The sequence below is a fragment of the Grammomys surdaster genome, unplaced genomic scaffold (genome assembly GCF_004785775.1).
Source record: "Grammomys surdaster isolate TR1022 unplaced genomic scaffold, NIH_TR_1.0 126035, whole genome shotgun sequence".
In the NCBI taxonomy this organism is placed as follows: Eukaryota; Metazoa; Chordata; class Mammalia; order Rodentia; family Muridae; genus Grammomys; species Grammomys surdaster.
In genome coordinates, this window is record NW_021620848.1 from 3,045,601 (window position 1) to 3,056,644 (window position 11,044).

Below are 11,044 nucleotides of genomic sequence, written 5' to 3' on the forward strand. Positions count from 1 at the left end.
TTAACTCAGTTTGGTACTTAAGAGCTCTCAGGGTGCTACTGCTACTCTTGGGGTGGGAGGTGACTAAAAACGTTCATTACAGTACCTTGAGTCCCTGTTCTGTTGTTAGCATCCTGTCATGAACAACAGTTGAGGAACTATTGGAAAAAGGGCAGCTGCTGAATGGAGCTTGGCAAAGAAAGGGCTCCAATTGGTTAGTTTGGTCACTTATTACAGAAACAAAACATCTAGTATGCTTTGATCTGATCTAGATGCTGGTGGTTTTCTGGGACTCTGGGCAAAGGGCCATATGCACTTTAACCATGTTAATGCCAATTGATACTTCCCTCGATCTTTACACATCAGGTCTTGGCTAGAAGCTTTGAGGGTTTTCAGTTTAGTTCTTCTAATTCTCAAAAGATACACTAACCTGAGACGCGAAGGGACTTGCCAAGATATCAACTGGGACTAGCAATAAAGCAAGACTCTGATTTTGTTTCGGAGTTTTTAATTTACTCATGTACCGGTGCCAGGGACTGAGCACAGAGCTCTGTGCATGCCAGGCAAACACTACCATAGAACCAAACTACCAACACGTTTTGAAATCTCTCTGGAGACGGTCTCAAGGTGTAATGAAGGAGGCTTGAACTCCGGATCCTCATTTTCCACTTGCTGGGCGCTGGAATCACAAGACTGTGACACCGTGCCCAGACCTAAAGCAATAGTCGGAAATCCCAAAAAGTCTGGGGATGAGATTTGCACTACTCCATATCCGTCTCCGTAAAATCTTGCTCATGTTTGACTGTTTGACTCTATTGTTACCCCTGCCAGGTGGTGGCGCATTTTCGATGTCAAACTTGGGTATGAAACAAGCCCAGGATATATATAGAGGTCTTGTATTTTTAAAAAAAGAGAGGGGAGGGGAGAGGAGGGGAGGGGAGGAGAGCGGAGGGGAGAAGTGAGAGGGCAGAGGGGACAGAGAGGAGAGAGGAGAGAGGGAGAGAGAGAGAGAGAGCGAGACAGAGAGACAGAGAGAGAGGAAGTAAGCGAGATGGTTCGGTAGACCCTGACCACCTGCATTTGAGCGCCGAGCGCTGGAAGGAGAGAACAAACTCCCACAGGTTGTTTTCCAACCTTTAAACATGCTCGCTGGCTCGCTCTCACACACACTCACGAGGCATTGTGCTAACCACCTACACTGTCAACATTAGGAAGAGATGAGACCCTATCTCAATCACACCTCACGCCCTCCGCACCCTGACACCAACCGCGGCTAGCTCAGACTAGGGAACTGCAGCCTTCACCGCGCTATCTCCAGCCAGTCAGATGCTGCCCATCGCGAGACTCAGTTTCCCCAGCTGCGTTGCTTAGCGACCAGCCAACCTTGGTAGGGCAGAATTTCCCGGAAGCGGAGGGCACCACCGACGCGACTGCGCACAGGCGGAGCGGGCCTCCCACGCCGCCACGCTATTGGCCGTGCTCGGCGCCACCCGGCAGTAGTCCAGGAAGTCGGCCCCGCCCTTTCCTCTTTCTCTCGAACCAGGCGGCCTCAGCCGTGAACGACGCAGCAATGGTGAGGCCACGGGAATCGGGCGCCATCCGGCGCCGGGGACACGTGGGGACGGGGGCGCGGGGCGCGGGGCGGGCGTGGGAGGCTCATGGAGCCGCAGAGGCCTGCGACTCTGTATGGTTGTGCCTGGTTCGGGCCGGCTCAGACTGCCTACCCTTGCTTGCGCCGCGGCCTCTGGCGCACGGTCCCTCCTTAGTCGGAGGAAGCGGGAGCTCCCGCTCAGTGACCCACAGAGACGCTTCTCACGCAGGCCAAGATTAAGGCTCGGGACCTGCGCGGCAAGAAGAAGGAGGAGCTGTTGAAACAACTGGACGATCTGAAGGTGGAACTCTCCCAGCTTCGCGTCGCCAAAGTGACAGGCGGCGCCGCGTCCAAGCTCTCCAAGATGTAAGTGGGCCTTGAGGTCCCAGCTGGGTGCTTACCCTTCCCTGCCTTGGCCCTTAGCGCCTTTCCCCCCCAGTTGTCCTTGGCCACCTACTGTGCTGAGAGAATAGGGCATTCCTGAAGGGCCAGGTGGTGCCACCTCATGTGGGTTGCATTGAGACTGGAAGCAAGTGGTAAGGACTAGGGAGACTTGCAAAGAGACAAATTGTGTACTGAGACCATGTGTTCCAGTCCCGAGTTGATCTCTTAACACCATGACTAAAACCAACTGTTGCTGGCTTCAGTTCTCTCTCTTCACACCCGGTCTCTTTCTCCTGTTTGTGACTACTTACTCTGAACTAGTTAACTTGAAGGCATGGCCTCAGTCTCTGGCCTTTGGTATAAGGTCTTGGCCTGAGTGTAAAGGTCTTGCCTCGTTGCCAAATCTGCATTAAGTCTCCATGTGGATCTTGACAAACCTGTCCTTACCTCTAGTTTTACCTCCTGGGTGACATAAATGAAGGCCTTGTGTTGGGGAGTTGTATGTGCCTGCCTGATCTTTTGCCGTCTATTTTTACAGACGAGTCGTACGCAAATCTATCGCCCGTGTCCTCACTGTCATTAACCAGACTCAAAAAGAAAACCTCAGGAAATTCTACAAGGTGAGCACTGGCCAGGAACTATTGTGGAGAGGTTCTAGTGTATGGGGGACTCGGCCCTCAAGAGGCTCCCATTATGTGGCTGAGACTGACATGAATTCTTGGTGTCAGAAGGTCAGAGGTCAGGGTAGACTGGACACTAGCTTTGAAGGTAGCTATGTGGTAGTTGTTGGGGGGTTGACTTGCTTTGCTATAATATGGAACTAGAACCTACCCTGAGTGGCATAAAGCTAGCTGTTCAGTGTCTCGCTGTCCCAGTATGTGTGTCTCACAGCCAAGAATTTGCTGTTGGAAGGCTTGAAGTGGTTGGGTTGCCAGGGACACCTACAGTTGGTAAACAGGAACCTCCAAAAGGTTCTCTTTAGAGCCATACCATGAGGCCATTAAGAGTATTGCTGGAGCCGGGCTACACAGAGAAACCCTGTCTCAAAAAACCCAAAACAAAACAAAAAAAAAAAAGAGTATTGCTGGGATAGTTGCAAGATATTTGTTGTGTTACTGCTTTCAAACTTACATGTTTTACTGGGAATTGACTCCTGTGACCATGGCTAGTTTCTGGAAGGATTGGGGTGGAGTCTTAAATTACCTCTTCAAATTTTATTTAGCGTTAGGGTTTGGCACATCAGAGACTCCACTGCCCATGGGGATGGTTTTTTACCTAGGCAGGTCCAAAGTACAGTTTCTCCGTTTCTGAGATGCTGGGACCCAGAAAATTATTTGAAATTTTTTGTGCTTCACTGCTAACGCTGAGGCATGTGACTTTTCAGCACTTAATATAACTGTGACTGGATGTCGAGGTTTTTACTTGAGTGGTGCTTGGGGTTAAAACCATGAGGTCTCACATAATCAGGCAAGTGAGTAAATCTGCCCTGAATACCTCCAGTCCACAAAGAACCAGGGTAGCAGTTCTGGGGTTTTGTTTGCTTTTAGACCAGGGTTGCCTAGAACTCACAGAGGCCATCTGTCCACAGTGTTCTAGAACGAACAGTAGATAGGTGTGTTTGGTGGCTGCTCTTGGCAGAGCTGTAAGTGGATAAGTAAACTTGACATGCTGATTTCTGCCTGATGTGGCTCCGTGTCCCCAGTTTACCCTACAGAGCTTCCTAGGGTCCTCTGTCCACCTGCAGGAGCTTGGTGCATGAGAATGTGACCCCGTTGTGCCTGCCCCTTTGCAGGCAGGAGTAACCACTCCTAGGAAGCCCAATTACACATTTTAAAGACTCTGCGCTCTCTGCTTTTCATCGGACTGCTGGGGAGCTTGCTTGGAGGCTGTTGCCTCTTGACATTCTTGGTGGGACTGCTTTTGTTCTTCACCATGTAGGGGCCTGACCCACAGGACCTGGTCCCTGAGGTCATTAAGGGACTGCCTTACTTAGAACACGCGGGAAGACCAGGCAGTGGTGGCGCACGCCTTTAATCCCAGCACTTGGGAGGCAGAGGCAGGCAGATTTCTGAGTTCAAGGTCAGCCTGGTCTACTGAGTTCCAGGACTACACAGAGAAACCCTATCTCAAACAAACAAAAGAACACTTGGGAAGGGCTGGGAGGTAGAGGAAGACGAGAGAGCTCAGGAACTTCTTGTGTCAGTGTGACTTTGACCAAGCCTTCTGTGGTCTGGTGTGTTACCTAGAGCATTAATGAGCCGTGCCTGGTGGCTCAGCAAGTTCGTTGTAGCCACCACAGGGCCTGGTGCCAGGGGTGCCCTTTTCAATTGTGCTATGGTTTTCAACTTAGACGCTGGTGGGTGATGCATAGAAAAACTGAAGCTTAGTCCCCCTCTTGGCCCTTGTAGTTAAAATTAGGAAATTAGGCTGGATATGCAAATATTAGGCCTGCCAACCTCTGGTGCCTTATTGACAGCCTCCAGCTGAAAGACTCTGAATGCCCTACTTGCTAAGAGAAGACCCATGTGCTCACCTGCGTCAGCATCTTCCCAGTAGCCCCTGGTGCTCAGACTCACCCTGTCATTTCTGTCCCAGGGCAAGAAGTACAAGCCCCTGGACCTGCGACCCAAGAAGACTAGAGCCATGCGACGCCGGCTCACCAAGCATGAAGAGAGGCTGAAGACCAAGAAGCAGCAGCGGAAGGAGCGGCTGTACCCACTGCGCAAGTATGCAGTCAAGGCCTGAGACGACAATGACAATAAAGTACAAGACTGACTAGCTTCCTGCTTCGTGTTTTACACTGGCCACCTGGGGCCAGTGGGGAACCAGGTGACCACTTGCCTACAGCAGGTGACAGCCTTATGGGATCGGATAGGGTAGTCCCTGCCGCAGAGATCTGGTGGCTGTTTTCTTAGTTACCTTAGGCCTGTGGGTAAGCTACATGGAAGAAGTTCTTGACTTTGAGCAGACTTGTCATCTTGTCACATCAGCAGCCCCTGACACTAGGAGTTTGCCATCTGGGGTGAAAATGCAAGCATGGGCCACATCCAGCATGCCCTGTCAGTAACACAGCATCAGAGTCGGGGTTAGTGAGTCCTGCCAGTCCTGGAAAGCCTGCAAGGGTCTTTGTACTAGCCCTGGTGCCTTACCTTTAGCGTCTCGACACATTTCCCTGTGAGGCAGTCCCAGACTTTGACCTGGAAGTTAAAATGAGAAGTAGAGTTGGGAGGTGTCAGTGCTCTGAGGCCCAGATATGTCCGCAGACAAGGTTTAAGGTGCCTGCATAGCCTCTGGCACCAAAATGAGAAGAGCTCATAGTTGAGCAGTGTTGGTGCCACAGGTATAGGGCCGCCTGGTCCTTTGTGCTGGCCGTTAGGTCACTGGAGATCAGTATCTGGGTCTTGTCTTTGCCTGTGTTGTGCGTGGGCAGTATGGCTGAAACCGGGAAAGGTGTAGCTGGGATTTATCTGGAGAGGGGCCTTACCATACGAGAGTAACCAGCACTAGCCAACTTCTGTTCATCAGGAGAAAAGGCTAGGCTATTCACCCAGGTGGTATGGCCCCTGAGCTGAAGAAACAGGCTGTTGGTTGTAGGCTTCCAGATGCGGATGGTCTTGTCCCAGGAGCCAGATGCCTAAACAGACATTCCTGAGCTCAGTGACCCCCATAGGCAAATAGAGACTGGCCTTGACCTGGAGCCCCAGTTAGCCTAGCTTACCAAGAGGCCAGATGCTGAGTAGCACAAGCAGCTGATGTTGCCAGTGTGGCCCTCCAAATTACGGTAGGACACAACTGGGGTTGACTCCCGCAAGTCCCAGATGTGCACAGTCGAGTCCCAGGAACCAGTGGCCTGTGGGCAGTAACGAGTATGAAAACAGCCCTTATCACTCACATGCCCACTGACTCAGGGTGTGGTGGGGGGTAAAGCTCACCAGAGAATCCGAGGTTGGAGAGAAGTCACTGCTCTGAACGGAATCTCGATGCCCAACCAAGAGGCGCACATTGCGGCCGGACTGTAGAGAGAATCTGAGCTGCAGAGGTGGAGGGGCCTGGGAACTCCCTAACTTGACTAAGGGCCTGAGGTTTCCCAGGCCTTGCTACAGCAAGAGGAAAGGTAATGCCAGTTGGAACCTGAGGCCTAGAAAGTTTGAGGTACCCGGTTGAGTGTGGGAAGTAGGGGAACCACTAAAAACAAAGGGTGTGCCGGGCGGTGGTGGCACACGCCTTTAATCCCAGCACTTGGGAGGCAGAGGCAGGCGGATTTCTGAGTTAGAGAGTTCAAGGCTAGCCTGGTCTACAGAGTGAGTTCCGGGACAGCCAGGGCTACACAGAAACCCTGTCTTGAAAAACCAAAAAAAAAAAACAAGGGTGTATTTGGTCCCCTCTGACCTAGGTCCCATCATACCTGCACTTCCCAGAGAATCACTCGCTTGTCCCAGCCACCCGATGCCAGCTGCTTTGAGTCAGGGCTGAAGCTAACCGTTTCCACACTCCTCTGGTGACCTACAAACACCAGCCCAAAGGTGGGAAAGGATGGAGCAAAGTCCACAAAGGAGCTGGTATGGCTCCTGGACAAACTGAACACTCACCTTTCAGCACGTGTAGGCACTTGGGTCTTGTCACATCCCACAGGCGGATGGTGCGGTCACAGGAGGAGCTGGCGATGAGGCGGCCATCAGGAGAGAAGCAGCAAGACTTGACTGGGCCTGAGGCAGAGAGCACATGGCATTGTCCTGCCCTCCGAGTCCGGATTTGTCATCTGTAGTTCAACCACGAGGCCATCAGAGTCTATAGCCCTCCCAGCACCTAGGTTCTTTGGGTCTGGCCGGAACTGCCTTTAGTGGTAATAACCCTCTACCATCATTGTTTCCTGTGTCTTAAGTCAAGCACCTTGCTTTCGTGACTAAAGTCTGGTGACAGTGGTTGAGTTGATAGGACCAAAAACAGTCTGACAAATTCACATGTGCAGCACAACAGGAGGCCTTAAGGACATAATGTCTGACTGGAATAAGCCTACCAAACATGCCACTCTGGGGAGGCTTCTATAGGTAAAATTACATGGGAGGAGTGTTCCGTGAGTAGCTCTCCTGGAAGAGAGACATTCTGTAAAACTACTATGTGTTTCTACTATTGGACTACATATCTAGAGTTTAAGAAATAAGATTTTGAGTCTCTTAGGCCTGACTCCCGAGTGCTAGATTCAGTGTCACCCTACCCAGCTGCCTCTGCTGGACTTGCTCCAACCCTCTCCTCCAAAGTCCTGTCACCAAGGTAGGCTCAGAATGTCAGCCTCACCTCTGTGGCCTGCCAGTCTCCACAGCAGTTGCCCACTCTTTGTCCCCCATACATACACACAACCGTCGTCTGAGGCTGTGAGTAGGGTCCAGCCATCAGGGGAGAAGGCAGAGCAGTTGACCTGAAAGTACAGGGCAAAAGTGGCCCTAGGCCTGTCAGGAGTCATTTGTCCCCTTAGCTCTAACCATCCCTGGTCTGCCTGGGAACCCCGGGTGGGTCCATAAACTCCAGGTCCCACTCCACAGCCATGCAAAAGTAAGTTCTACATCAAAAATTGACAAGTTCAAAGTTAGTACTGAGTCCAAGCTAGACATAACGATGCATACTTTTGATCTAAGCACCAGGGGAGGCAGAGGCAGGACGATGCCTGAGGTTTGAGGCCAGCCTAAGGCTGCCTCAAAAGACAAAGCAGATGGGTGTGAGCTTGAAATCTTGTTTACATGAAGAGTTCCTGGCCAAACGGCTACATTTCTCTGTGTAGCTGTCCTAGAACTCGCTCTAGACCAGAGTAGCCTTCAGTAGAGACCCTTCTGCCTACTGAGTGCTGGGATTAAAGGCGTGGAGACAGACCTGGTGCACACACCTTAATCCCAGCACTAGGAAAGTAGAGGCAGATGGATCTCTGTTCAAGGCCAGCCACAAAGTGAAACCCTGTCTCTAAAAAATAAACAGCGTCTATTCTTGAGTTGGGACATGACCCCACTAAGTCTGCATAGAGCCCTGGGGCCTCACCTCCCCGTGATGTTGACCGTAGAACCTCACTCTGCCCACGGCCAATTTTGCTGGGGCCCTGATGTTCATAGGCACCCACTCCAGAACCGGGAGGGCTCCCTCCTAAGCGGGCACCAGTCCCGTCGGAGGGGCCTCGGTTCCTGACAGGGAAGAAGGGAAACTGTGTACAAGTAGTCTCCATGGTAATGGGGCGGGGCGGGGCGCGCAGCCGCAGTGGGGGAGGTCTCTAAGCTGACTTCATGGAAAGCGGTAGTGAGACTAGTGCTTTTAGGTTACTGAAAGTGACGGTAGAGCGACTGGAGACACCAGAGTCTTCCAACCTTGGAACCGCCCTGCTGGTCAGACCTGAAGCTCTGGCTGTCGAGCAAGACTCGGCAGAGTAGCCTCTAGAGGGCGCGCTGGCCCCACGCACTGGGACGCCAGCTGCACTGCCTCCACGAACTTCCTCTCACAGAACTGGATACAGTTTACCACAATCCGTAGTTAAATCAAACACGTGAGAGCACATGGTAGTACCCACGAGCAACCAGACTTCTGGCCAGGAGTGGCTGGTAGCTCTCAGGCTGAGAGCAACATCTGCCTCTACCTCCAGGGTGCAAGGAGCAGAGGCAGAGTGTGTCTAGTGAAAGGCATGAAAAAAAATATGTCAGCCTTGGCTAACGTTCCCCTACTGTGCTAGCTGAGGGTCCGGGGTTGAAGGTGCAGGAGGGAGGTCCCAGAAGCTCTCAGAATCATACATGGATTTTGACCTGAAACCTGCAAAGAACCTTTACAGGTGAGGAAACTGAGATCCAGGGAAATACAGAGATGGGTAGTGGTGCTGGTCCTAGGTTTGTCCCCTTCGCTCATTAATTACCAGGGCCCTCACAACAGATGTCTAAGGTACCTTATTTCTGGTACTTCTGAGAACAGACTCCCAGGGGGATGAGATACAGGGAAGTGACTTAGTTCCTCCATGGCAGAACCAGGCCTGCCAGCTCCCCAACCCGACCAGAGTGGACAGGAATGGATGTGGGGGGGCCCAGTGGTGTTGAGCAGGGCAGAAGAACTTTGGGAGTGTCAAACTCGAGGGTTCCCAGCGTGACTCATGCCCCTTTTCCCCATAGTCCTTTGCCAGAATCTTCTCACGGGATCATTCCATTCCTGCTCTATTTTAGGCCCCAGACAGTGAGACGTGTATGGAGGCGACAATGGCAGCTTTGAGGCGGGCCACCCTCATCCACGGTCCCAGAGGGTCCAAGTCACTGAGTTGGCTCCTTGGAGACCTGTCTATGCTGAGATTAGAAGGCCACACCCCAGCCCTGACTCTCAGACACAGCCCTGAGAAACAGAATCCCCTCGCCCCACTCTTCTCTGCTCATTCGTCAGCACCCATGCCCACACTTTCCCTAGCCACCTGACTGTTCCTTCCTACCTCGAGCATATTCATTGGACTGTCTGTCTACAGCATCCCTCCCGCCCAGCCTACTTAGGGTTAGCGTTGCTATGATGAAACATCATGACCAAAAGCAAAGTGGGGAGGAAAGGGCTTATTTGGCGTATTCTTCCACATTGTAGTGCCATGATTGAAGTCAGAAAAGGAACTCAAACAGGGCAGAAACCTGAAGGAAACAACTGATGTAGAGGCCATGAAGGAGTGCTGCTTACTAACTTGCTCATCATGGTTTGCTCACCTTGCTTTTTATAGAACCCAGGACCACCTTGCCCAAGGATGGGACCACCCACAGTGGGCTGGTGTTAATCCCAAAGATGGAAGGAGAAAGACCACCGACCCAAATCATCATGGTCAAATTAATTAAAGCAAGCTTTTTTTAAATTTGTGTACATGGCTGCCTCCCCTTAAGGCAGAGTTCAAGAGGTCAACATTGGATGTGAGGAAGTCAATGCTTCTATAGCTCAGGGTAGAGGCTTTCCAAGTGGGGGGCTTGGCAGGCCAAGGGGATGGGGTTACAGGAGCAGATTATAAATATAGCAAGTTAGTCCTCATAAGCTCCTGGAACAAAGACATAGTTTCAAGGTGGGCTTAACAAGATAGTCATAGCAGGTACAAGGTAGTCATAGGTGATCATATAACCTTTGAAACAAAAGTAGGGTTTCAAGATGATTATAAACAACCTTTTAAAATAAAGACATGACTGCCACTTCTGCAACAGGCAGTACAGAACATTTGTAGTCAAGGTTACAGATATGACATAGCCCAATCCTTGAGAAACAGATTTAATTATAAGCAGGAATAAACCTAGTTTGTCCTTACTATAAGACAGCTTTTTAGCCTAAGATGGAGGCAGGCTGGTTCTTTATTGGGTCCTCCCATGTCAATCAGTAACTGAAAATACCCTTTAGGTTTGCATACAGCCAGATCTTCTGGGGGCATTTTCTCAAGGGAGGTTCCCTCCTTTCAGATAACTCTAGCTTGTTGTCAAGTTGACACAAAACTAGCCAGTATAGCATCCTACTGATTTACCCAGGTCACATGCAGCACAAGCCCCACCTCCGGGGGCATAGCCTCCCCTTTCCCTACCCTCATGCTGTTAGAGCTCCACAGTGATGGACAAGGTGCCCAGTCAAGCTGTGCCTCGGTCTTTTCATATGTAAAGTAGGTCCTCTGAGGTTTGCTGTTGAAACTATTTTATTGTTTAGCTATTTTATTGAGTTCTTAATATTACTGCCCTTCCAATCTATTCCACCCTAATCCCTTCCAACCCCACAACACTAGGTAGAAGAGAAAGGTTAGAGAGGAAAGGAAGCAAAAACCTCCTGTGGATTAGGGGTGTTGGGTTCCTTGGGGTTGGTCCAATCTTGATCATCAGGATATCTCAAACTTCTTCTTGTCTTCTGGTCACAACCACTTGACAAACTGCAACAAAAGGAACCAGCAGCCGCAGGGACTCCAGCAACTGCTACAAGTCTCCCAGGGATCGATACCTTCTCCAGAGTCCCCAAAATGAAACTATCTACAGCTGGCAAAAATCATGCCCCTGCTAGTACATGAGGCTAATCATAACCACCCGCTGTGAAACAGCCTTTTACCCCACACTGGAATTAAAACAAAAACATTCACAT

At 50.9% G+C, this 11,044-nt stretch overlaps 2 protein-coding genes across 3 annotated transcripts; one reads left to right on the top strand and one right to left on the bottom strand.

Annotated features, from left to right (window-relative positions):
• Positions 1 to 1,466: 1,466 nt before the first annotated feature.
• Rpl35 (ribosomal protein L35) lies at positions 1,467 to 4,733 on the top strand. Its single transcript, XM_028754689.1, has 4 exons — positions 1,467 to 1,552; positions 1,800 to 1,936; positions 2,493 to 2,574; positions 4,550 to 4,733. The coding sequence occupies exons 1-4, from the start codon at positions 1,550 to 1,552 to the stop codon at positions 4,697 to 4,699; spliced, it is 372 nt and encodes a 123-aa protein (XP_028610522.1). The 5' UTR covers positions 1,467 to 1,549; the 3' UTR covers positions 4,700 to 4,733.
• Positions 4,733 to 8,141, bottom strand: Wdr38 (WD repeat domain 38). Of its 2 annotated transcripts, none has more exons than XM_028754685.1 (9): positions 7,982 to 8,141; positions 7,250 to 7,370; positions 6,544 to 6,660; positions 6,360 to 6,457; positions 5,887 to 5,967; positions 5,673 to 5,804; positions 5,439 to 5,588; positions 5,104 to 5,151; positions 4,733 to 5,011 (listed from the first exon to the last, which is right to left on the bottom strand). In XM_028754685.1, the coding sequence occupies exons 1-9, from the start codon at positions 8,048 to 8,050 to the stop codon at positions 4,928 to 4,930; spliced, it is 900 nt and encodes a 299-aa protein (XP_028610518.1). In that variant the 5' UTR covers positions 8,051 to 8,141; the 3' UTR covers positions 4,733 to 4,927. The 2 variants fall into 2 exon arrangements, with proteins under 2 accessions (XP_028610518.1, XP_028610519.1); XM_028754686.1 differs by having other exon boundaries at positions 4,928 to 5,011; positions 7,250 to 7,335; positions 7,980 to 8,050.
• Between the last annotated feature and the right edge of the window lie 2,903 nt (positions 8,142 to 11,044).

What these genes read in the sequence shown, in the direction of transcription:
- Rpl35 (XM_028754689.1), top strand. An exon ending in GCGTCCAAGCTCTCCAAGAT is followed by an intron (nt 1,937 to 2,492) that starts GTAAGTGGGCCT and finishes CTATTTTTACAG; the next exon opens with ACGAGTCGTACGCAAATCTA. An exon ending in ACCTCAGGAAATTCTACAAG is followed by an intron (nt 2,575 to 4,549) that starts GTGAGCACTGGC and finishes TTTCTGTCCCAG; the next exon opens with GGCAAGAAGTACAAGCCCCT.
- Wdr38 (XM_028754685.1), bottom strand. Translation starts at nt 8,050, where the DNA reads ATGAACATCAGGGCCCCAGCAAAATTGGCCGTGGGCAGAGTGAGGTTC. An exon ending in CTCCAACCTCGGATTCTCTG is followed by an intron (nt 5,805 to 5,886) that starts GTGAGCTTTACC and finishes TACTGCCCACAG; the next exon opens with GCCACTGGTTCCTGGGACTC. An exon ending in ACTCAGCATCTGGCCTCTTG is followed by an intron (nt 5,589 to 5,672) that starts GTAAGCTAGGCT and finishes ATGTCTGTTTAG; the next exon opens with GCATCTGGCTCCTGGGACAA.